The sequence below is a fragment of the Camelus bactrianus genome, chromosome 18, assembly GCF_048773025.1.
Source record: "Camelus bactrianus isolate YW-2024 breed Bactrian camel chromosome 18, ASM4877302v1, whole genome shotgun sequence".
NCBI lineage: Eukaryota > Metazoa > Chordata > Mammalia > Artiodactyla > Camelidae > Camelus > Camelus bactrianus.
The window spans coordinates 7,760,901-7,786,170 of record NC_133556.1 but is presented as its reverse complement, the minus strand read 5'-3'; the positions used below and the strand labels follow the sequence as shown (position 1 = coordinate 7,786,170).

At 48.9% G+C, this 25,270-nt stretch overlaps 2 protein-coding genes across 9 annotated transcripts in view; one reads left to right on the top strand and one right to left on the bottom strand.

The window, feature by feature from the left end:
* Window positions 1-25,270, bottom strand: part of STYXL1 (serine/threonine/tyrosine interacting like 1) — a 109,317-nt gene that overhangs the window by 36,591 nt on the left and 47,456 nt on the right. The window contains exons 1-3 of one of the 6 annotated variants that reach the window (XM_045508384.2): window positions 10,848-11,023; window positions 9,828-9,925; window positions 390-493 (exon numbers count right to left, since the gene is read on the bottom strand). In XM_045508384.2, the coding sequence (XP_045364340.2) occupies window positions 390-492 (103 nt within the window). In that variant the 5' untranslated portion in view covers window position 493; window positions 9,828-9,925; window positions 10,848-11,023. Of the gene's footprint in view, window positions 1-389; window positions 494-9,827; window positions 9,933-10,847; window positions 11,024-25,270 lie in introns of those variants that run through there. The other 5 variants (XM_010972331.3, XM_010972329.3, XM_045508385.2 and 2 more) reach the window with 5 other exon arrangements.
* MDH2 (malate dehydrogenase 2) lies at window positions 11,090-23,920 on the top strand. Of its 3 annotated transcripts, none has more exons than XM_045508382.2 (9): window positions 11,090-11,272; window positions 13,054-13,222; window positions 14,873-14,956; window positions 15,426-15,535; window positions 16,946-17,071; window positions 19,785-19,862; window positions 20,804-20,903; window positions 21,243-21,394; window positions 23,041-23,920. In XM_045508382.2, exons 1-9 carry the CDS (start codon window positions 11,207-11,209, stop codon window positions 23,053-23,055), a joined length of 900 nt encoding a protein of 299 aa, XP_045364338.1. In that variant the 5' UTR covers window positions 11,090-11,206; the 3' UTR covers window positions 23,056-23,920. The 3 variants fall into 3 exon arrangements, with proteins under 3 accessions (XP_045364338.1, XP_045364337.1, XP_010970630.1); XM_045508381.2 differs by lacking the exon at window positions 23,041-23,920 and adding an exon at window positions 21,822-22,145; XM_010972328.3 differs by lacking the exon at window positions 23,041-23,920 and adding an exon at window positions 22,719-23,031 and having other exon boundaries at window positions 11,091-11,272.

Genomic DNA, 25,270 nt, shown 5'->3' with positions numbered 1-25,270 from the left:
TCATCTTTGGGGAGGGAAAGGAATAGGATCAGGATGGGGTACAAAAGGGAGGTACATCTGTGCATTTAACTTTTTATTTATTATGTTAAATCTAAATGGTGGGTACTTCAGTGTTTTGCATATTACTATACGTTTGTTAGATGTTTAAAATATTTCACTAAAAACAATTAACAAGAGGACTCAAACATTAGTCTTCCAGGAACTTCTCCTCTAGATTTATTTAATCTGGTAATATTCCAAGTCATGTTACAATTAATAGCAGCGTCTGAGCTATGCCTGATGAGTTTAACAGTTTTCTAAACTAATTTATTGCCCCCCACCAAAGTTTGTTGATTCATCAAAAATAATCTTTGAAGGACACTGTTCACAATATTTTTTTATGTACTTACCCAATAAACAGAGATAGTTGGGTTCGGTTAATCTGGATAGTTTTGTGACCTGATTCAGGATGTTGTAAAGCTCTGTTGGTTCACACAAAACCAAACCAGTCATCCTATGGGGAAGAATCAGTAATAACGTAAAAGCTTTGTACATCTTTTTATCTTAGATGAATGACCACAAAGTAAGATAATTAAACTCTTCCCTAACATGCCTTCAAATAAGGATGAAAGTAATCAGGGAAATTCAAAAATTTATAGTGATATGTGTGCAGGGGAGATAAACATTGCATACAATATATATGAACCATACAAATAAAAGGAGGCTGTAAAATAGTCACCAATTCATTTCTTCCTTCAGCAGAAAATTACTGACCACCTACTGTATGCCAGGCACTGGAAATAACTGTGGTAAGCTAGACCTAACCTTGTGAAGATTACAGTTTAGCATGGAATGCAGATGTTGGACCAAAAAATACATCATACATAAAAATACGTAGAAAATGCATTCCAAGAGTCAGCATCCAGTGTCATAGGAGGGGCTAACAGGAGGGTCTCACCTAGCTGCGGGGATCAGAGAAGGACTGACAAGATGTGCTTGCTAAGCTGAGACAGGAGGTTAGGCAAGACTTAGGCAGGTGGAGGAGAGAGCGAGGATGAAGGAAGTAAGAATATTCCTGAGAGGAGGAGGGAACTCAGTACCTGAGAGATTTCAAAAGGAGCCTGGTGTGGTGACAGAGGGGAGAGAGTGATGAGTGAAGACCCCAGGGAGGCCAATGCAGGACCCCTTGTGAAGGGCCTTGTAAGCTTATGATAAAGATCATGACGGTTCATGGAAGGCAGAGAATCATTCACTTGTATTGACAGAACTGCCCAGCCTGGGCTCTGGCTCCTGATTGCAGGGCTGCCTTGGGGACACAGGTTTCTGAGGACAACTGTCTCTGGTGCCTCGTGGACATGGAAGGGGGAAAGCTGGGTCTGTGCAGCAGCTTCCTGCAAGGGGGCTACCTTTGAGATAAGGTGGGGGCCACAAGGCGCAGCTAGCAGACCTCTGAAGGCCAGTCAGGTCCAGACATAATCTTGCTCAAAACAGAGTCCACTTCAGAATTACCAGTACTCCCCAGAAAGGCTACCCCTCAACCTGAGCCCTGGATCCTTCCTCCAGCATCATCTGTTTCGTTCTCCACATAAACCATTCCTAACAGCACACATTCTCTGTACTTGTCTGTTCTCCTTAACAGCCAGGATGTCTCAGAAGGGTAGTGTTGACTCACTGCCTCCACTTCCTCACCTCCAGACTCTCTAGGTCCAAATTCCTACTGTGTCACTCTCTGTTTGCTGCCTTACCTTGGGGAATAATTATCTCTCCTTGCCTCAGTTTCCACTTCTGTAAAATGGGGGTAAAAATAGTATTGCCACCTCTGTAAAACAAGGATAATAGTACCTATTGTGTGTGGACTAAAGCAATTACACATGTAAGACATTCTGAGCAGGGAAGAAGTGTTCGCTAAGTGGTGGCTATTGGCACAACCTTCTCCCCTGGAACTTCTAACCCCAGCAAACCACAGAAACTGCTCTTATCAAGGTCATCAGCAATACCCATCTTGCCTAACCCAGTAGTCATTTCTCTCTCTGCTCAAACATGGCACCTCAGCAGCACTTAACCCAGTGGAGCACTCCTCCCTCCCAAACAACTCTCCACTACCAGGACACCCCACTCTCCAGGGTTCCCTCCTACCATTCAGATAATTCCTGCTCTCTCTCTCCCCATGAGAATGCCCTTAGGCACCATCATCTCCTTTTTACTGTCTGTTCTCACCCTAGGACAAAGCTTCTCAACCTCAGCACCACTGACATTTGGGGCCAGATAATTCTTTGTTGTGGGGGCCGATCTGTGCATTGTAGGATGTTTAGCAGGATCCCTGGCCTCCACCCAGTAGACACCAGGAGCAAAGCCCCGCCTCCAATTATAATAACCAAAAATTTCCCAGACTTTGCCAAATGTCGCCCAGGAAGAGGGGCAAAGTTACCATTAGCTGAGAACCACCACTGTAAGCCCTAGATTATAGAGGACTCATCTAGTCCCTTGAATACCCCTTGTATACTAATGATTCCTAAACTGTAGCCCCTACTTAACCACTCCACTGAGCTCCAGCCTCCACTTGGATGCCTGATGGGCATCTCAAATATAATATGGCCAAAAACGAATGTTTAAATTACATATGCCCACATCTCCAAGATCTGCTTGTCTTTTAGTCTTCCCAGTCTCAATGAACATCACCGTTACCCACCTAGTTACTTGGGTCACATCCCTAATCCCTCTTGCCCTCAGCCCCTCACAGCCAATCTATCAGCTCTACTAACTAAATACATTCCAAATCCATCCACTTCTCTCCATCTCCAGGGTTAACATCCTAGACCAAAGGTACTAGCAACTCTCTCCTGAGGATGCAATACTTCCCAACTGGGCTTCCTGCTTCTTGCTTTCTCCCTAACAGTCTTAATTTTCACATGGCAGTCAAGGTGATCTTTGCAAAATACGAGTTTGTCTTCATCTGCATTATCACACTAATTTGTTTGCTTGGTTCATCATCAGTCTCCTCACAGTGGAATGTACGACTCATAAAGGTGGAGACCTTGCCCTTCTTGTTCACTGTGTCCTCACCCAGTGCCCAGGGTGCAGAGCAGTGCTCAATAAGCACGTGTTGAAGGAATAAATCATGACTAGTCACCATTCCTGCCTTCACCAATGGGGTCATCCTGACCTGATGCCACATGTAGATTCCGCCTCAGGATCTCCCCTCTTGCACCCCCAGGTCTTCTGCCTCTGAAAGTCCTGATCTCAGGCCATTTTGAAGGTGGTGAGCATAGGGGAGAGAGGATGGGCTCTGTGTCTCACCCTATAACTTTGTTAAACCAACCTAAAAACTGGCTCGTAACCTGTTTGGTCTATCGCTTAGAGCCCATCCTCACACTCCCAACTACTTCTCCCCATTACAACTTCCATCTCTTCACTCACTAGCAGAGGGGTTGTCTCTGGGCCTCCAGGAAAAGCCCAGCCCAGCCCCAGTGATGAACTCCTTCAGACTTCTCTCCTTCCCAAAGGAGGCACTCTATCTTGTCAAGCAAGAACTGCCACTCGCCTGCTGGTAAAGTGCAGGGAGGTGAATGCAGTCCCGAACCTAACAGCACATTTCTGAGAGAAGATCCCTGTAAGCTGAGACAAGAGGAATCACTAGCCCGGATGGGTGGAGGACTGGACACAGATAACATCTCTCAGGGCTGCTCCAAATTCTGAAGGGTGTAAGATATTCTTGGCTCCACAGTTTGGGCCCCCAAAATATTTTGATACTGAGCTCTTACATGGAACCATTAAGTGAATATCGATGAGGTTTTGCCAAAAGTATTTTCCTTAGAGGAATTCCATTAAGCCAATTTAACCCCTTAATTGATTTTCTGTATTTCAGTTAACCAATTCCAATTTCATCTTCAGTTTTGTTTCAAAATTATTTTTCCCCAAGATCATCTTTTTTCCCTGTGAATTGTACAATAAAGATTTGACTCATTCATCAGATTTTTGTTGCATCAGATTTTACCAAATATAGTTACTGCCGCTGTGAGTTTCATTATATTGATTATTGCTACCAAGTCTCATTTTCCTGGTGAACTATTCAAAACAGTGGAGTCAAAATGGCAAGTTTCAGCCATCCCCCTCTGGGCTCTTTTAGCACAGCACAGCTTTTAAGAGACTTTCAGGGCATTTAGTGAGATCGTTTTTGCAAGGGTGATGGGGCAGGTTGTAGAAAGAGAGGTCAGAGGGAGCACCTTCTGGGGCTCTGGCTTCATGGAGTGAGAAAGAGACCAATCCTCCTATAAGCTGATGCAGCTGGGATATCCACACAGCTTTCTGGGTGGCAAGGAGGCACCTACTGTCAGCAGCAGGATGCCAGCCCAGGCCTTGTCTTGGCACACTAGATGCCCACCAGCAGGAAGGTTCTTCACCCTCCCTGTGATGACCTGGCCTGAACTTCAAACCAGGGGACTTGTGTGGGGCTCTCTCTCCCTCTCAGTCCAGACGCAGCTGTGCTGGCAAGCTCAGCTCCAGCGAAAATGCCTGGGAAAACAGCCGACTGAGAAGGGATGTTTCATTAGGAGCTGTCATAGCCTGAGACTAAGGGGAAACTGGCCAGATCCAGGCCTTCTTGCCTCCCTGTGCTTGACCAATGCCTGGGACTTTCCATTTTGACTGATAGCATCACTGTCAGAGACTGGGCCCGACCCCATCCTTCTCACAGGCATTACAGGATACTGAGAGTTTGGTCTGGTTCAGCCCCAGACAGGTGGACACAACTGATGGACATTTGCCTCTGGTGGAAAGGAAGCATCACTCAATGCTCCTGGAGAAGCCAGACTGTAACCTTCACTTTGTGCTCCTGGCTCAGGCTAAGCAGGGACCAGAGGACTACACAGATATGAGATGGGGTCCACAGCCAACCCCACTATGCCCAGATTCCCTGTGGGAAACTGAGGTTGTGCCAGGATGACCAAGGCTTAAATACAGCGACAGGCAGCAATGCCCTCACCTGTAAACTGAGGCAATACTACACATTGGAAAGGCTATAGGAAGGTAATGTTGAGATAATCAACATAAATTGCTCAGACCTGAGCCTGGTATAGAGCAAGAGCTTAGAAAACACAAGATCCTTCACTCCTAACATCTCTCTTTTCATCCTCAACCAGGAACCTCTGATAGCTACAAGTCCAGTAGACAGAGATTCGGAGAATCTCAGGCCAAAGACCAGCTGGCCAAGTTTATAAGAGGAGGGGAGCCTATGATGCTGCCTGACGGTCAGGCTCCTATGGGATCTGATACAGTCTTTCCTCAATCCCAGCCAGACACCTTCCTTGTGGCCCAAATCTTGACAAAGCTAAGGGACATAGTCCTGGGTGGCAGCACCCCACAGTTGCAGAGGCTTCAGAAGTGGTCCTGAAATCTCTCAGTTCAGAGGAGCACCAGGTCCTACTGCCAGTGATTGCCAGTATTTCTGTATTTTGGAAGGAACAAGTATGGGCCAGAGGCACAGACCCAGCCACCACATCCCTGTCCCTCATCTTCTATTTTGCCTTCATTCCCATGTTCCCAAACCTACACCCACTACACCCTGGAGAAGCACCCTAGTGGCCCTGGGAGGGTGACAGGCCTACCCAGGCAGCAATTCACTGTCAGAGGTAGGGGCTGGCAAACTGCTACACAAAGGCTGTGTGGCCAACATGTCTGGTCTCACCTCCTCTGACTCCGTCTCTGGCACTGGCTCCTCCTCTGCTCGACTGGGCTTATGCCCTACCTTCTGCTCCTGACACGGGTTCTTGGACCTGACCAGGGTCTGGACTCACATTTGCACTCACTTCCCTGACCCCTGGCTGGTCTGGAGGACTGAAGGCTCTGCTCCTGACAGATGTGTCACCGTCGGGAACTCTTAGCTCTCGAGAGCACCTTGCCAGCAGCTTCTTGCTGCCTCTGCTGTCACCATCCACCGCCTCCTAGTTGCTCTGCTGGTATATATCTTGGAAAGCCAAATCCTTCGACTTCCAGCAGGTATGGGCCGCAGCAAAAAGTTAAACTATACATCTAAACAGAGGTCTGTTTTAAAATACACTGTACATTTTCCAATATTCTAATGTACCTAGAGGAAAATACAGAAAACTCCCATGCAGGTGGGAGGACAACCACCTTTCTAATTCTTCACTTTAGCTCCAAGGATCTGAAAGGGAAGATTTAAAATACTTCACTTGTGGTACGATTTTAGGGTTGAAGAGAAGGTAGGTTAGTATATAATATGTGTACCTAAGAGCAAAAATCTGATAGCCCCTGACTGTGGTCTAAGCCTATTGTAAGGAACAAAATGGTCAGTATACATGCATGTGTGTGGCTTGTGTGGCAGTGTGGCAAGGAGGGTATCAATGAATTAGTATATTGTGTATAAATACATACAATGAAGAAATAGCAAAATTAATGTATGGTGATAGAAATCAAGAAGTAGCTGTTTGGGGGACTGGGGCATAAGGGAACTTTCTGGAATAATGAAAATGTTTCTATAGCTTGTTTTGGGTGGTGGTTACAAGGGTATAAACTCAAAAACATCCAACTGCACATTTGAGATCTGTATACTGTACTGTACGTAAACTATATGGCAATAATATTTTTCAAGTCCCCTGTGTAGAACCATGTGCTTATGTGGTCAAGGATGTGAACATGCAGGTGTGTGGGGGGATGCAAGGCTGTGTGTGTGGCCCCACCTGTACATCCATGAACTTGGCGTGGGGTTTGGGCTTTGAGACACATGAACCTGGGCACACAGAAAGTACACTCCGCAGAACTTTAGCTTGGCCCCGACAGCCACCAGCTAATCTCTCTCATCGTCCCTTATTTGGGCAGCATTTCCCCAATGGCTACAGCTGTTATCCAAACCGCCTCACCTTGGAGCAACTTCTCTCACTTACTAGTTCTTGCCGAGAAAGGTTAAGGCCACTGGATGCAAAGAGCCCTGCCCCACCAACTGCTCCCTAGGTGCCCTTCAAGTTTCTTCCCCGAATCAGAGGGATAAGCATCCTCTGACCTCGTCTTCTCCCACCTAATCCTTCTCTCTACTTTTAGCATCTCAAAACTCTTTACCTCCATTAGCATCTTTCTCTATGATTTCAAACATTTCACAAGCCTCAGCTTTCTTGAATAGTTCATGAAACAAGAAAGAAAACCCCTAGAATAGCTTGGCCTGTGTCCTCTGAAGCTTGTGCAGGCATACAGGCTGGTGGTGGGCCCCAGTGAAAGTCTAAGGAAAAGTCTGAGGCTAACTAGCAGTTAGCAAGGAGAGGCAGCTGCATTTGAAATGGCCTACGTCCCTAGAATTTGTTGGGGAAAAAGATATGTATGTGTTTCCTGTAGACCAGATGTGGGCCACACAGTAAAGAGGGCCAGCTAGAAGCCATCTTAAAGGCACTCTGCCCAAGAGGGCCACTTGGACGGACCCTGGACCAATTGCAGGTAGTGGGGGATACCAGAAAATGAGGGCTGAAAGAGCACCTGGAAACAGCAAGACTGAGGTGTAAACACCTAGGTCAAGGGAACTACAGGTAAGAGAGACCCACAAAAGCACCACATGGAAGTGTCAGCTACAAACTCCTGTCAAGCTCAGATAATGCTGATGCCAAATGACAAAGGGACCTTTCCTGCCCCTATATTCTTACAACCCTCCTCCACCAACACTAATGGGTCTGAAGCCTCAGTCTGCAGGGATGAAGGGTGGTGAGGAAGCAAGATGGAGGAATGGAGAAGTCAATCACTCTCCTCTCCAAAGGTGGGAGCCTGAAGCAAGCTCAAGGGTAGAAGGAGACAAGTTTTAACATTGAATCAAGTTCAGAGTTTTGACTACTAATGTGAATTGGACATTTAGGCTATTACAAGTCTGTCCTGGTGACTAGATGTAATCCAAGGACAAGCAAAGGTTTAAAGGAAGAGTGGGGATGAAGACATAAAGCTATTTTCTGACTGCACTAGGCTTCCTGAATGAGGCTGGGCATGTTCAGTGTAACAATTATACTTGCAAAGCAGGGCACAGTGCCTGGTACAAAGTCAATGCTTAGTACAGTAGCTGTTAAGACTGTTATAGAACATTTTGGGATTTAAAAGGAAGCAACTAGCAGTTGAATGTGAGGAAACTTTTCTAACAGTCAAGTTGCTGGGATGGCCAGAGCAGAGGACTTGGGAGATAGTGATTCCCTGTAGTGGAGATGCAGACAGGGGCTGACTGACTTGGCAGGGATAGGGAGGAATTCCAGCCCCACATGTGGGAGTGAGCATGAGAATCTGATTCTAGTTCCTCTCCTATGGCCTCAACTCTCCCCTCTACAGGGATGACTTCAGTCCTGGCCTCTCTCATCGGTTTCAATCCCATATTTCCTCTTGGAGTAATTCCCCAAGTGCCCACTGATATTTCTATGTGGACAACTCACCATCACTTCCAATTTAGCCCATCTAAAACAGAGTGCTTTACTTTTTCTCCAGCCAGCTCTCCTTCCACACAACCCCTGAATTCCCTGTTTCTGTACAAAGATACTTCTCTCAGGCTGATTTCCCACATCACTTTTCATTTCTTAAATCCAGATGCGCACAAACTCTTACCATTCTTCCCTCTCCCTCACTGGCCCCACTTTCTCCATTTCTAAAACCACCACCATAACTTAGATCTTTATCATCTCATATGACAGCCCCCTAAACAATCTCCTTGCCCTGCACAATTTTCCCTTGGGATCTTTAGCATGCCAAGGTCAGTCTAATCTTCCTCAGAGTTTCGGTGGCATCATAAAAACTTTGATAAACACCTGCTTCCCAAGGAATAAAATACGAACTTCTCAGTTAACATTCAAAGGTCACGCACAACCTGGTTTTTCCAGACATATCTAGAACCACCCAACTCTCTCAAAATTCAGAGACCCACTCTCAGCCTGGTCAGATGTGTGTGAAGGAAAAGCCGGGCTGGGCTAACAAGCTAACTAACAAATCTAAGTGTAACAAGTGTCAGATTACTGATTTGAGTTCTGCTGGGCTAACTCATAAATCTAAGTTAATTAGTGTTGGTTTGCTGATTCCCTGTTCATGTTTTTTTTGCTAGCCAGCTGGATTTCCAAAGAGACATATCTGGCCTTGAAATGTTGGTTTGCTGCCTCCCTGCTGCTACTTTTGTGATAATGATGCTGCTAAAGTTGTTCCATGCCTATTGGCCGAGTACCCCAAGCTTGTAATTAACCCTATAAAACCTCATGCACACGTCTTGGAGGTGCTCAGAGCTTCGGAGCAGAAGCCCCTCTGAGCCCGCCGGCGTAATACATCTGAGTACTCCAACCCTCCGAGTGGTGCTTGTTTCTCGGCTGGCCTATCATTTCCGTAACAGCTGGACAATAGAGATGAAAGACGTACCTGACTGCAAGATGCTTTCAGTTGTAGTGCTAAGATAGAGAGGTAATTAATTAACCAGAAAATACAGTCTATAAGATAAAGGTCACTGTTTGTCCTCATGTCTCCACACCAACAGAAATTATCTGTTCACTGTCCCCTGAATACAGATCTGGGTTTTTCCACCTCCAGGTTTTTCTCTGGGCTCTTTCCCCTTCCTTTCTCATCCGAACACCTCCCACTGTTAAGCGCCCAGCTCCTAGTGCCCCTCCTTTGAGAGCTCCAATGTCCAGACAAGGATCTCTCCCGGCTGTGGAGCTGAACGGTCCCACTGAGTAACTCCTACTCTTCCTTTACATCTCCCCTTAGGCATTTCACCCTCCAAAGTCCTTTCTCACATAGTCCCCACCCCAAATCTAAGTTAGATGGACCTCCTCTGTGTTCCCACAGCACCTCATAGTTCTCCTCGTGTTGGTCATATCATGCTGCTTGCAATTTACCTGTCTCTCCCACTAGACTCTGAGCTCCATGAAGGCAGAAAAATGTGTGGATCTTGTTCACAGTTGGGTACCCAGCTCCAAGACTGGGCTAGCACATCCTAGTAGCTCAATAAACAAATGGGAAGGAGAAAGGAAAGAGTAAGCCAGTCATCATGCACTCCCTCCTATAGCACTTTTGCTAACTGGTCTTTTCACTCCTGCTTCCCCAACCAGGTTCTCAAGCAGGCTCAGTTATTTGTCACCCTCCTCCACTGGGTTTGTACACTCCTCCATCAAGGCAACAACCTGCAGTACACCTATCTGCCCCACTTGACCCTAAACTTTTTGAGGGTAAGGAATTATCTGTATGCCAGAAAATAGGGGGAAGGGGAGTGGAAATGAAGTGATAAGCTGATAAAGTTAACTTAGAAATTTAAATAAGCTTCCTGTGAGTAGGAACCATTACTTTCTGTCTGGGTAGACTCTGAACAAGTCCACTTAACTGAGCTCAGCCAGTTTCTTCATCCCTAAAGCAGAAACAATGTGGCCATGGTCACAGAATTGCTGGGCAGGCCTGAATAGTAGGGACTGGGTAGCTTCACAAGTTATCACCTGTTTCCTCATCTATAACGCTTGACTGCTTTCCTGTAAACTCTTAAGAACAGTGTCTCGCGCCCAAGTCAATGCTTAGGGTCAGCCATTCTCAGTAGGGGCGTCTCTAAAGCTTTGTAAGCTGTAATGGAAGGTCCTGGGCACCTGGCGGACGACACTGGCTGGCGGACAGTGCGTATATGTGTGCGCTCGAGCGCAGAGGGGTGCACGGGAGTCACTGATTAGAGGGGCCCCCATCTTCCCACCCCGGGACTCTCCACCTTCCCTCCCCCTTTTCTTTCCAGAGCTTTCCAGACCTCGGAGCCCCCTCCCGCCTCCACGGGCAGGAGGGGTGGGTTTGGCTCAGGGGCTCGGACTGCACCCACTCCGTCAGGCCTGCGGCGTGACCTCGGATGGTCTTCCTGTCAAAACCTCTGTATGGGGCCCCACCTGCAAAATGGCTCCTCTAAGGCTCTTCCAGCCTAAAGCCTGTCTTCTTCCACCTCTCCGGTGCTGACTCTCCCTCCCACTCCGACCGCGTCTCCCCTACAGGCCGCAGGAAACACGACCCGTGCTATGACCCAGCCAAAGCCTACGCTTGGGAAAGCGTCCCTCCGCCTGTCTCCGCAACAGCCCGGATGTGGCCGTGATACCGCGAGATGTGAGCAGAGCGGCGCCGGAAACCGGGCCACTCTCGCGAGACTAGGCGGAGAAGAGCCGGGAGGTCCTGCGCAGTGTGGAGGTCGTTGGAGTCACTTGCTCGTCGCCAGTTCCTTCGCCGCCCGGTCCGCGCCCCGCCCGCTCCAGCCATGTTCTCCGCCCTCGCCCGGCCTGCCGGCGCCGCTCTCCGCCGCAGCTTCAGCACCTCAGCCCAGGTAGGCCCTGCAAGGGGCTGACTGCAGGCCGAGGTTCCCCGGCTTAAGCCACGTGTGTTCCTGGCTCGCGAGCAGCCCGGACCCCCGGGCCGGCTCTGATACTGGGCAGGAAGTGCGGGGGAGAAAGCCCAGGAGAGAGAGGGGAAGGTAGTTCATCTCCAGGACCGGTGCGCTTCTCCAAGCCCCCAGCTCGTCTCCCAGAGGGCCTGCTCTTGACCTGTGCTCCTTCAGGGTCGAAAAGCCAGGGCTCTAGGGCCGAAAGTAACTTGTTTTCCGTAGTACTTTGACACTAACCTCGTTCTTCTTGCAGCATCTGTACAAACTGTGTAATTTTTAACTCCATAGTGTAGACTAAGATTCCGAGGGTAGAGAAGTGGTCCAAGGTTACACAGTCATTTTGCCAGAGGTTTAAAATTCAGCTTTCCTGACCATTGTTAGTGACTTTTTTGGATCATCAAGCCTTCCTTCTAAGAAACTGAAGACACTGTTTCCTCTTAAGGACTTTTTTGAAGGATCCATTCTGCTCTGGGCCGGCTGGGCCTGCCCCCAGGTGTTATAACAGTGGGTGGCTTGGCCTGGAACTGCTTAAGCTTAAGCTATTTTTAGCCATCTTCTTCTGGGGCAGCTATTCTCAAACTCTGGTGTGTGTCAGAATCACCTGAAAGCTGCTAAAGATCAGAGGCGGATAGGACCTGGGCCTCTATATTTTTTACCAAGTGCCCCAAGTGACTACTGCAACCAAAATTTGAGAGCCCAGGAGATGCCCACATGGCCTCTTAAGTACCACATCCAAAGGGGAAGTGGTTACTGAATGAGATTCCACATTTCTCATTTAGCTTCTGTCCTTCATATAAGATTCCTATGCATTCAGTTCATTAAAAAAATAAAATATACACACAAGTACATTAAGTATCCGTGCTTGCCAAGGATTGTGCTGGGTGCTGCAGGTAATACAAAGATGAGTGAAAAGTGGCACTTAAGCCAACAGTGAATAAACTTAGGACAGGTGGAGGTGATGAAAGTTGACGCTGAGAAGCAGGGGAAGGGAACTAACTGAAGGTAAGACAGTGGGATTTGCTGACCGTTGCTTTGAAGAGGGTGTTGTGAGAGAAAGAGGAGCTTGGAGGACACCAAGGCTTTGGGCTTTGGAGTTGAGATTTGCTGAACAGTCTTGAGACTGCTACAGGAGAGTGGGTTTGGGCAGGGGCGGGGATGTCAGGGGCTCAGATTTGAATCTGTTGTTTAAAATGTCTATTGGACATAAGGGTGGAGATGTTGAGAATGCAGTTGTATAAGTCAGAAAGATGAGCCTGAGCCAAATAGTATATGGGCCCAGAGAGACTTTGGATCCTTTGTCTTTAACAGGAAGAATGTGTTGACCATGCAATCTCAATGTATTTATTCCTGTCGGTATGAATTAAAATATATAAAACACAAATAGAAATTTAAAAACAAACTGTAACAGGCTGCTCTTTTCTCCTTTTGTTTTCTCCTTCCCTGGCAGCTGCCCACATGCTTGCCAGGATAGGCTCCGCTTTTTATTTGTGAGTTTGGACCCTGACTATCACAGCATCTAGAGACATGAGTTCTCCCCCATTTTCTTAAGGCAAGCTTCTGAACTTCAGAAGGAAACAAGGGCCTTAGGGTTGGTTGAAATACTATTGCACCTTCATTTGGCACCACTGCAGTAAGAGGCTCAGTGCACTATTCTGCAGGTTACCACGTGAATCTTTTCAATGCCGATTCTGTCTCCAGAGTCCTTTCTCTGTGCCTCTTTCTAGAATAATGCTAAAGTAGCCGTGCTAGGGGCTTCCGGAGGAATCGGGCAGCCCCTTTCACTTCTCCTGAAGAACAGCCCGTTGGTGAGCCGCCTGACCCTCTACGATATTGCTCATACCCCCGGAGTGGCCGCGGATCTGAGCCACATCGAGACCAGGGCAACTGTGAAAGGTACTGAGCACGCCGACCCTAGAGAACTTACATCTCTTCTCCCCAGGAGACCAGGGTCCAGGTTTAGAGTGAGAGTCTTAGATGAAACTGGGTGTTGAGAGACTTGGGGTTTTCATGTTCATTTTAGAATTAAATTTTGTAAATTATTGCACCTTTTTGGACTTGAGTCCAAAAATTTAAATAGCAATGTCAGAAAAATTTAAATAGCAGTTTCAGAGAAACAACAATCTTCCCGTGTAAAACTTTTTTCTAGTTTAAAAAGTAATGTGGAGGGCGGTTATAGCTCAGTGGTAGAGCACACGCTTAGCATGCATAAGGTCCTAGTTTCAATCCCCAGTACCTCCATTAAAAGTAAACAAACCTAATTACCACCACTACCACCCCCTAAAAAAAAGGTAATATGAGGATGGGGGAGGGGGAATCTCCTGCAGGGACGTGCAACAGTAAGAAATGCTGTCCCTGGTGCACCGCCAGTTCCCTTCCTGCCATGGGCCATCCCTCCACCCCAGAGTTACCTTTGACAGCTTTTCCAAAGCACGGCCACCTTAGGGAAGTCTTCCCTTCCAAGTAGGTAATATAGGTATGTTATCCAAGAAGTCATGCATAATTACATATAATTATATATACCCTGCTTATTTTACCTTCATGTTACAGCAGCATTTCTCCTTGTCACCAAATTCTTGGTAAAAATCATTTTTAAAGACGTACTGTAATTTATCGTTTGTTTATTGACCATTGGGCTGTTTCCTGTTTTGCTCTACTATAAATATATAAGCTGTGAAAAACATCTTTATCTTTACCTCTTGTTTCTTAAGAGTCCTAAAAGTAGAATTAGTGGGTATGACACTTTTAAAGCATTTCCTATAAAGTATCAAATGGCTGTGCAGAAAGTTTGTACTGCTTTCTGTCTCTACTGATAGTGTGTGAGACTGAGCTGTTTGATGGTGTTTGCATGTGTCTCTATAGACAACACAGAAGGTTGACTGGTCACATGTTTGTGTGCCTTCCATGGTCCCTCTGAATTAGTTTGCTCATTTTCTTCTGGACACTATGTTTGAGTTTCCAAAAGCTCCTGCAGTAAGGGAAAAGGCAAATCAGAGCAGACTTTGGTCATTGGAGCCAATTTCCCTGAAATCTTTGGACCTTTTTTCCCTCAGATGATAGAAGTAAACAAAATAAATGCTAATATTTAGAGCCCAGGGATGTTCTTTCCTGGCCTCCAGTGTGCCTTCTGATCTGATCCCGAGATGCAACATTTGTTAGGATGATTGTGGCAGTGAATAAGCAGCTCTTACCAGGAGCCAAGAAGGACTTAGGTGCTAGTGATTAGGATAAAGACAAGCAGCCAGTTTGGTGTAGTTTTGTGGGAACCTGCAGGGTTGCTCCATTCTGAATTGGGGCCTGGGCCAGTGGAGGCTGGAGGAAAGGATAATGAAAGGGGCCCCTGCCTGCCTGCCAGGGTCATCAGACCCACAGTGACAGTTCCGCAGGAGAGGAACCCCTTCATGGCTGGGCCTTCCAGCCTGTCTTGAGGCCTATGGTCAACCTTGGACCCAGGTCGGGCTGTCCTATCCGGACTCTGTCCCCACAGACATACTGGCCTCTCCGGGTCAGAGGCAGTGAAATTGTTCTTGTGGGTATTTTTTCCAGGCTATCTAGGACCTGAGCAGCTTCCAGACTGCCTGAAGGGCTGCGATGTGGTGGTTATTCCGGCGGGAGTCCCAAGAAAACCAGGTGTGTGTTGAAAGCCTTGCCTAGCATCTCCCTGCAAGTCAGACGAGGGCATGGTTTTCCATGAAAAATGGATCTGGTCAGATTTCTCTGCTGCAGAAAAAATTCCACAGGCTCCCCAATGCCTGTGGGGTACAGATAAAGCCCCCCATGTGTCACGGTGTCCCCTCGCCCAGTCTGTTGTGTGTGTGCTTTTCCTGCATGGGGTGCCCATTCCTCCTTGGAAGTCTTGCTGGTCCTGATGATCCTCCTCAGAGCTACACCCCCATCCCGTTCCCCCACCCCACCCCCACAAACCTCAGTCTTGGCACTTGGCACACTGGGCTATTTTCCCTACAAGGCAGATTTACTTGAAACAGGGACCCTGTTTCACTCAAGTCTGAATTTCCTGGAACAACACACACAGCAGTTGGCACGTATTTAGAAACTTCATCCTGTACTTTGTGAACATCTTAAATTGGATCATTCTCAGGCATGACCCGGGATGACCTGTTCAACACCAATGCCACCATCGTGGCCACCCTGACTGCTGCCTGTGCCCAGCACTGCCCCGAGGCCATGATCTGCATCATTTCAAACCCGGTGAGTGTCAGCCGCGGGCAGGTAGGTGGCTGATACCGTATGAAAGTTCACAGTTAGCCCAACTATGTTACTGTGCTTATAGGGAGAATAATCAGATTAATGTGCTGAAATGGGTAAATTGGGTGAACTAATAAGAGGCCCTTGAATTTATTTCCTAAGGATTCCCCCTGGCATGACCAGGTGAGTTTTAACCTGATTTTTCTATCAGCCGTGTGCCTTTGGGCAGATCGTTTCCCCGCTTGATATCTTAGTTTCTCCACCTGGAAAATAAGTCCATTCCTAAGGCTGCTTGCAGCCGTGAGTCTGGTGCCTGTTAACACCTCTTACCATACGCCACTCAGGGTTTGTGATTCCTGCCTGCCCGACATCCCCTTTCTCCTCACATTGATGCACATAATCCTGTACGCGGCTGCCCCGGGCCTCGCTCGCTGGCTTCTGCAGGAAGCTCATTCTTCAGTTCAGAAACTCCGAGTGCTGTGTCCCTTGAGAAGATGGCGGTGGCTCCCACAGCCGCCCCAGCAGGGTCTCGGGTTGCACCTGACAGCGGCCCTCTGCGTTCCTCCCCACCACTTGAATTGGGACTCTGGTCTCCGAGTTCAAGATTGGTGTGGGTGAAAGTGCAGTGACATGATGTTCACTGAGGGACGTGGCTGCTGATGAACCCAGAGGTGGGGCCCTTGGCCTCTGGGAAGAGGATCCTGCCTTTTCCAACCAGCCTGCCTTTCCTCAGGGGCAACGATCAGGAGTTATTGGGGAGCTGATTAACCAGCACCTCATGTAAAGCTTGCTGTTCTGGTCTGGTTTTAGTCTTTCTATGCACCAGGTAATATGTTAAGCGCTTGCCATATATTAAGTCACTTAATCTTTACAACAACCTTATGAGATAGTTACTTCCATTTTACAGATAAAGAAACTGAATCCTCAGGAGTTAGTAACTTGCCCATGGTTACAACGCAGAGTGACAGAGCTGGGACTTGACCCTGGTCCCTTAGAGCTTTTAGCTCTGTGCTAGGCTGACTTTTTTTGTTTGTTTCTTTTTCTTTTTCTTTTTTTAAGAATGGCCTTTCAGGCATAAGCCCCAGTTGGAGCAGAAGGTGCCGTTTCGGAACCTTCATCACATTTTAAGTTGTTAGTTGAAGGGTCATGTGCGTCTGTGAACTTTGAGCTCAGAGGCCACCGAGGGGTAGAGCGTCTGCCACAGAGAAGGGTTTCTTCTTTCCTGTGGCAGAGAAAGACGCACTCTTTTAGAGTAGGGGGCCTTCCGGCCATTGTGGGGGTCGGTTATCAAACGTTCGGTTTAATGTGACACCTTAGGGCTTGTTAATGGTCTGGCGAAAAGACTTTTCCTTCTGTTGCCTGGCTGTGCTCTCAGAATGCAGGCAAACTGTGCCTCTCTCCTGGATTTACTAGGTTAACTCCACCATCCCAATCACAGCAGAAGTTTTCAAGAAGCACGGAGTATATAACCCTGATAAAATCTTCGGGGTGACCACCCTGGACATTGTCCGAGCCAACACTTTTGTTGCAGAACTGAAGGTAAGAGCTGCATCCGGCGTCTTTCAAATTACCTTTCCAAACTTTTCTGGCCATTGTTGGCTCATTAGTGGGCATGGAAGATCGGGGCCCTTACAGGTCACGTGTGACTGGGGACTTTTAATGTCTTTATGGCCTGCCCCCTTGGTGGGAAGCAGCTCTCGCGTTGCTCAGGGAACACGCGCCGTGGGCCTCTGCAGGTTGAAACCTTGACCAGCTTCTGCCTTGACTCTGCTCTTCTCCCTCCTGTACCAAGGGTTCTGGCTTTCCCTGGGTTTCTCACTGGCTAGACTGGGTTGTGCTTTCCAAGTTCACTGCCTCTGAAAACTTAGTAACAAACATTTACCTGCTCATCATTAGACAAATGATAAAATCAGCAGACATGAGGAACTTGGGAGGGTTCCGCAAATCCTCAGATACGAGAATTGTTCCTGGGCTGTTCTGACTCCCCTTCTTGGTACTGGTAGCAACTTACCCGCGAGCTCTGCTGCTTCCTGAGCTCCAGACTCGTCCTGAGGGAGCTTTGGGGCTTCGGCACCAGCACCAGGTCTGGTGTCCTCAGTGCCTTTCACAACCCACTCTCCAATGTTTTTGGCTGTGGAACCGGCAGAACCACTTCCTCTGGCCCCAAGAAGCCCTCTTGAGCTTTAGGCCATTTTTTGTGACTTTGCAAGTCAGGGAGTGGGGGTCTCCCAAGTAGGGAATGATTGTCGTGCACACAGGACCACCGACCTTCATTTTCCTCCTGGTGCACCCAGCAGTTCTCTTCTAGAACGTGGACAGTCCAGTGCCCCCTGTAATTCCCACTGTGGCACGTCCCCCAGGCTCTGTTCTAGCTGTGGGGTCCAAGATCCATGAGACTTGGCCCCAGGCCTTGGGAGCACTGTGGAGCAAAGTGGAAGGAGACACTAATTCCAGAGACAGTTGAACTGAATCATCAGTTCAGCACACTTGTGTATAGAACACAGAGTCAGAAAGGCTTTGCGGAGGAGATCTCATTGGAACCGAGTCTGAACACGGACAGGTCAGGAGGGTGGGGGTCCCAGCTTTCTGAGGCTCACACCCTGGGTTCCTGGAAGCAGTGGTGTTCATTCCCTTAGGTCTGCCGTGGTGCTCCTGGCTCTTGGGGGACAAAGCACATATTTCCCTGGGCCCCTAGTCCTGCTGCGGCAGTAGATATATGCAGCTGTTTCATTACAATTAAATAAATTAGAAATTCACGTACTCTGTTGCACTTGCCGCACTTCAGATGCTTCACAGCCACCCGTGGCCGCTGTGTGCCTGCGTAGTTCTCAGACATGCAGCCTTAGCCTGGAAGCACCGCTGTGTGGGGTGGAGGATGGGTGTCTCGGCCCTTGCCAGAGAATCTAGTGCTGGACGAGTCCGTTAAGTGATGTGCCCTTTACCTCAGGCTGCCTTGTATTCAGAAAAATTCCTGAATTCTATCAGGAATGAAAGGCAGCCCTTAACCTTGCAGCCCCTGGCTCCCCCCTCCACCTTGGCTGTCTCCAGCCCCCCGCACCACCACCTTCCCTTTCCACTGGGCTCGCTATTGCATTTCATGCTCTGCTGATGTGCTGACATGCTCTTTATACCTCGTGTCTTTGCTCCTTCTGCCCCTTCTGCCTGGAATATGCTTCCCTTGGCAGAGTCCTGCTCCCTGCCAGGTGAAGTTAGGTCTGCCCCCGGAAGCCTTGTGCCAGGCTGAGTAAGGGCACCCCTGCCTTCCACAGCCATCCTGTGGTTGGCTTAGCCCATCACACTGGAGCATCCATTTGTGTCTGTTTCAACGTCTATCTTAAGACAATGCATTTCTCAAAAGCAGGGGCTCTGTCTGTTGGTGCCCGTGTCCCTGGTGACCAGCACGGTGCCTTGGCCCACAGGCACTGCTGTGCAAGCTCCCTGCTCCGTTAACTCGGTGCTGCTGGGTCTGCCTGTTCTTGAGATTGGGCCTCCCTGAGTGAGTCTGGTTCCTAACTTAGGGTATCTCTCTTTAGCAGCTGCAGCATTTAGGGAAGGTGGAAGCATTTGGGGACTGCTCACCCCCTCCCATAACTCCTACCAGCTTCTTTTTTTGACTGTCTTAAGAGATACCTGGTTCCTAGATTCTTGGGGGCGTCATGTCTCTGGTTTAACAAATGAGTCAGCCGCCCCAGCAAGCCCTGCTTAGCCATGGCATTGTGACCCCTTTCAATTTGGTTTCATTCTTTCTGTCCCAATCAGTTTGAGTTGACAGACTTCTCACCCCTGGGTTTTCTGTAATCTTGCTCTGATATGAGGGAAAGAGAATTTGACTTGTTCTCGGTGACAGAGTGTGGGCACACGCGTCTGGGCTTTTGCCTGGGGTGTGACATCAGGTGTGGGAAAGAGGACTGTCATCCTCTGGTTCCAAGAATCTATCAGACTGATGGGGACCAACTGGGGAGACCCTTCAAGGAGGCAGTTTTCGGTCCGTCATGAAAGGAAGCCTCATAGTGACCTCACCAGACACCTAGTTACTCCTCACTGCACATGTTCAAACAGATGTTAGACCATGTAGTGGGGCCCGGTAGGAGCTGTAAGCACAGCTGGGGTCAGACAGCCTCTTTCCTGACTTCTTTGTTTTGTTCTGAGTTCTGTAGATTTTTCCAGTATTGGTGCCTTAGGTAGATATGACATGTTTTACACTCAAAAGTGTGTGTTAAAAATTAATTAAGCTTCACACTTTGGTGACCAGGGTTTGGATCCAGCTCGAGTCAACGTTCCTGTCATTGGCGGCCATGCTGGGAAGACCATCATCCCCGTGATCTCTCAGGTGTGTGCGTCACCTTGCCCGGAAGTCTGAAGGTCATGAACACTGTCCAGAGGTTCCACTTAGGGGCCCTTGGGACAGGCTGACAAAGATCTCACTATCCATTATATTTTGAAAGGATTCCTGCTATGGGTACAGCCCCATCCCAGTCTGGGTCTCTCGAAGGGCCTGTGGGGCTGTGGTCAGGCTGGAGCCTTTCAGAGTCCACAGCCGTGGGAGTGAGTGTGGTCAGAAGGTGTTCAGGATGGCCAGCTCCTCCATACAAGGAACCATCGCTGACTTCCTGGTCAGGTCAGAGCAGGCATAGCTGCTTTGTTTGAAAATGAGTAGGCAATGAGGTAAAACCACCGAGAATAAAATACATGAGACCATCTCATAACCTCACAGGGAAATCCTGAGGAAACACCTTATAGATGTAAATTGGTAGACATCCTACAAAATGAGCAGTGGGCACTCTTGACAGATGTTGTGAAAGGCCAGGGAAGATGGGAACTGGCCAAGGCAAGATCCCTAAGTGCAGGGGCCCTAGGCAAGACCCTGAATGGAGAAGGGACAGTAGTGGGACAGTTGGACACTGAATAAGGTCTGTGGCTTAGTTAATAACGTGCGCTATTAATGTCCTATTCTTCGTACTTCGTACTTCGTACTTGTGGTTATGTAAGATATAACATCAGGGGAAGCCAGGTGAGGAAAATCTTTGTGCTATTTTTACAACTTTCCTCTAAGTCTAAAATTAGTCCAAAATAGAAAAAGTTCTTTAAAAATGAGTAGGGAACTCACCACACCTCCCAATAAAATCGGCTTTTTTCTTTAAAGAAAAGGTCTTGGTTTCCCATGGGGCGGTGATGCTGGGGGCCTGCCTGGTGGTGGGGGAGGAGGATGCGGGACCTGGGAGGTGATGGGCCTGGCCCTGCTCACGTGGTCCCCGTGGCTTCTGCTTGCAGTGCACCCCCAAGGTGGACTTTCCCCAGGACCAGCTGACCACCCTCACAGGGCGCATCCAGGAGGCCGGCACGGAGGTGGTCAAGGCTAAAGCTGGAGCAGGTAGGCTCTCAGAGGCAGCCCTGGGCAGTTAGAGTCAGAGTTGAAGACTTACGGGGGCCTGGCAAGGAGCTGGTCCTTTTCTAAGTTTTGCGTCTGGCCGCTTGACGAGCAAGCCCCAGGTCAGGGCAGCTCAGCTTGCCTGGTGGCGTGGAGTAGTGTTTGAGGTCAGCAACCCCAATTTCACGCCATTCGTGAGTCTGCGGGTCAAGGGATGCTGACCTGAGGTCTCAACTATAAGAGCTGGAGGTTGTGCGGGTGCTTTGTTTAGCTGGTGGGATGGGCTCACCTGCAATTTACGGTCACATTGCCAGCTTGGCTGACCTGCCTGTGTCCTCCTAGGCTCTGCCACCCTGTCCATGGCATACGCTGGAGCCCGGTTTGTCTTCTCCCTCTTGGATGCTATGAACGGAAAGGAAGGAGTTGTCGAATGTTCCTTTGTTAAGTCCCAGGAAACAGACTGTCCGTATTTCTCCACACCGTTGCTGCTGGGGGTATGTATCCTGGAGGCTGGGTCTCCTTGGTAAAACTTGACAGCTCTGCCCCGAGCGTTTGCGCCATGGTTCGGATTTCCCTGTGTGGTGACTGCGTCTCACCGCCTGGAGTGTGCTTGGCTTTTTGAGGGAGAAGTGCACCACAGAACTAAGAGCAGGGAAGTCCTCAGCCCCAGGGCTGATGGGAATCTCACGGCCCCAGCAGCTGGTCGGTAGTGGCTGCCTGGGTGTGTTCCTGGTGAGACCCTCGGTCCATCTCAAGGCAGCCCACGGACAGCCCTCACAGAAGAGGTTCCTCAGGCCCTGATGAGCCTCGTTCCTCTTCCAAGGAGCCCCAGGGGTGGCTTTGCATAGCTGTTAGACTTTCCAGTTGAGGCTTCCCTGGGTCCTGGCTCCTTGTCACACTGGTTTTCCGTCTCTGCTGCAGGCGTTCCCCTTGGAATGTGGCACTCGGACGGAGCCCATCTCATCACCTTGCTGGCTTCAGCCAGGCCATTTTAGGGTAGCTGCCAGGTCAGGTTGACTCTGAGTCCTCAGTGGGCAGGACTCCTAGTCTCATTCCCACAAACCGTGGAACCAGGGTTCCATTTCTTAAGTGTGGGCACCTGCTGGAACCGCCTTCATCTCCTGCCCAGAAGGAAGCCATTTCATGACTTGTTAGGCCACCAGAAGCCCTTCCACGGACACCCTTGTGTCCAAAATCCCTAAGACTGACTCTGAAGAGATGAATTCAGGAACCAGGGCAGCGCAGGTGTGTGCAGCGTGGTGGGGCCCGTGGGTCAGGACCCCGCGGCTGACTGTCCTTGCCAGGGTAGGGGCTCCAACAAACAGCCCAGCTACGGAGGATGAGATTGTGACAGGCACCTACCGTTTTCCTCATGTCTGACGTTCACCTGCTTAATTACGTTAGATTCAGGTGGATATTAAAGTGTTTCTTCAGTCCTTTACCAATTTGGAAAAGAAACTAGATCCCAAAGGTACACTCTGTGGCAGGGTGAGTAACTCAGGTGCTGCTAAGTATTGAGTGCGCCACGTGCCAGGTCACCCACGTGTGTCCTCATAGCCTCCTGTGAGGTAGACTGGGGGCCCCTTTATAGAAAAGGAAGCCAACCTGGCGTGTAAGTGACAGCCCAGGTCACAGCCCAGGGCTGCCTGACCAAGGCCAGAGCTGGCCCAGCTCATTCCCATCCCATCTGGGGGATGTGCCACCCCTCAGTGGGCTCCCAGAGGCCACTCGTGTAGACAGTCCAGGCAGAGCGATGAAGCTACAAGCTGGGTTTTCTGCAATAAACTCATTCACTATTCCCACCTCCCCTCTCTCCAGAAAAAGGGCATTGAGAAGAATCTAGGCATTGGCAAAATCTCCCCTTTTGAAGAGAAGATGATCGCCGAGGCCATTCCTGAGCTGAAAGCCTCCATCAAGAAGGGAGAGGAGTTTGTAAAGAGCATGAAATGAGAAGGCAGTTAGCGAGCAGTCCTTTTTCTTAACTTATTAAGGCATCATGTCACTGTAAAGCCATTTCAGATGCCTTTGTCTTTTCAGTTTGCTTTGATGATGAGTATTGTATTAACGAACCATCCCTTCCAAATCTCCGGTCGGTCTGTCGGAACATCAATAAAAGCAGGCTTTGATTTTCTTTTTCAAGGTCTCCTCCATTTGAGTACCGTGCTTTCTTCTCCATTAGAGCTGACTGCAGAGTGTCTGGCATCTCTTCCATCAAAAATCAGAACTAGATATTTAAAAATTAGACGGAAGCATGATGGTCTCATCAGTAGCTTCACGTCTGAAGTCTGTCACTTACTGCTTCTCCCAGTCCTCCTCTCTGCACCATCGCATCCCTCGGGCGGGTGAGCTGAAGGAAGGGCTGGCAGGGCCTGATTCCTCAGGTCCCCTCACCTGCTAGGGTGGCAGCTCAGTGGCCGACACTAGGCCACTGCCTTCTGTCCCCCGTTCTCTCTATGAGGTATTTCCTGGCCAAGCAAACTCTGCCTTGGCTGACCTCTGCCCCCTCTGGACTTCATCCTCCCCTGATACTCAGTGGTGATAACGACCCAAAGCCAGGAAGTGAGGGAGGCTGGGCAGGGGCAGGAACAACCAGAGCAAAGCCCCAGCAGCACCCCCAGGGGGCTGAGGACACAGGGATTCGAGTCCTTATTGGTGGCCTAAGGGGATTGTGTTGCATTAGCTGGGCTTAGCATAAATGTGAGGAATTAAAGGGACCTGATTCCCTTAATGTTGGGTAGTCTGCTCCCCAGAAGCCATGACCTCTAAAGTAGAAACAGAGCTCCATACCTGAGAAAGAACTTTCTGGCAACAGGAGATGACCTTCCGGTGAAAGGGCAGGTGGGGGAAGGGGGTGGAGCTACACCCTGGGGACCGACACTCATTTACCTACAGCTTTTTTTTTTTTAAACTAAAAGTGAAGTGGATTTTATCAAGTGTGACATTGTTTTCTTACACAAATAGTAATGTTCATTGTTTAAAACCCAAAATGTAGCCAAATAATAAAGCAGGCAATAATCACTGATAGTAGTATGTGCCCTCTTAATTTTGGGTATTTCAAAAGTTGAGGTAACATCTCTGTGCTGTTTTGTAACCTGTCCTGGTTATTACTGTGTGACACAACTGAGTTGCTATTAAGCCAGTCTTTTCTTTTTATGTCTCATGATTCTGCTGTTGACAAGATTGTCCAGGTGTGGGGACTGGCCATCCTGGCACATTTGAGATGATGGTTCAGGAATGTGCAGCTGTTCGGGAGGTGGTGGGACAGCTGGACTTCTCCATGAGATCTTGGGCCTCACTCATTCCTCAAGGGCCGCTACTGCAGGGTGGGCAGGTTTCTCATTTGATGGCTCGGGGTTCCCCAAAGTACAGAAGCAGAAGCTGCCGGTCGTTAAGGTGCAGAACAGGCACAACATCTCTCTGGCCACATCCTTGTGGTTAAAGCAAGTCACAAGGTCCCCGGCAAGCCCAGGTCTGCAGTGGGAGGGGACTGACCACACAGGGGCTGGAGTACCAGGAGGCCTGTTTCTTTGGGAACCAGCTTTGAAGATTAGCCATCACACACAATTCTTTTACTCTAAGTGTATGTGTGTTTTCCCCGTATTGCTTGTTCAATAGCTGGATAATCTTAGGGTGAACATGCTATAAGGTGTGTGCCACTGTTGTTGGGTAACTAGGTGGTTTCAGTTTTCACTACTATGAAGAGCATGGCTCTGAACACCATGGTACTTTGGGGCTGATTCCTCCTGGTGGCTCTCTATGTGAAGCACTTTGCTAGCTCTGTTTGGGGTGCATTTGCTATTTCCTAGCATCCTTGCCGTGACCCTGATGGGCAGGACCTAGTGCAGGTGACTCGGCAAGTTGTCTTGGTTTAGGACGGGTCAGAGCGGGTCTCCACATACCGGTGGTTACCCACTAAGGCCTGCCCAAGAAGTTCGCTTAAAATGCAAGTTCCTGTGCCCATCCCTCACAAGTCCTGACCTAAGAATCCAAGCGAGAGGGCCAAGAACCTGTAAGATTCCAGAATCTTCCAGATTATGCTGAGGGGGATGGAGTGGTCCACCACACTTCAGACTGTGTAAGCCTCTTGCCTGTCAGGGTTTATGAACAAGTCAGGGATGTGATAATGAGAGAAAAATGCAGGTCAAGTACAGCAGGACTTGAAAAGAGGATGAGATTACTCCTGGATGTCTCGGCAGAGGCAAGGATCAGAGAAGATTGCCCCATCGAGATATCCAGGAGGGAGGAGGAGAAGGCATTTGACCAGTCCTGCAGGCGGGTTAGGATTCCAGCTGGCAAGGAGGGCAGGGTGGGCGTGGCAGTAGCTGCAGGAGCAGGCTGGGCTTAGAGAATGGGCTCAAGGTGTGTTTGAG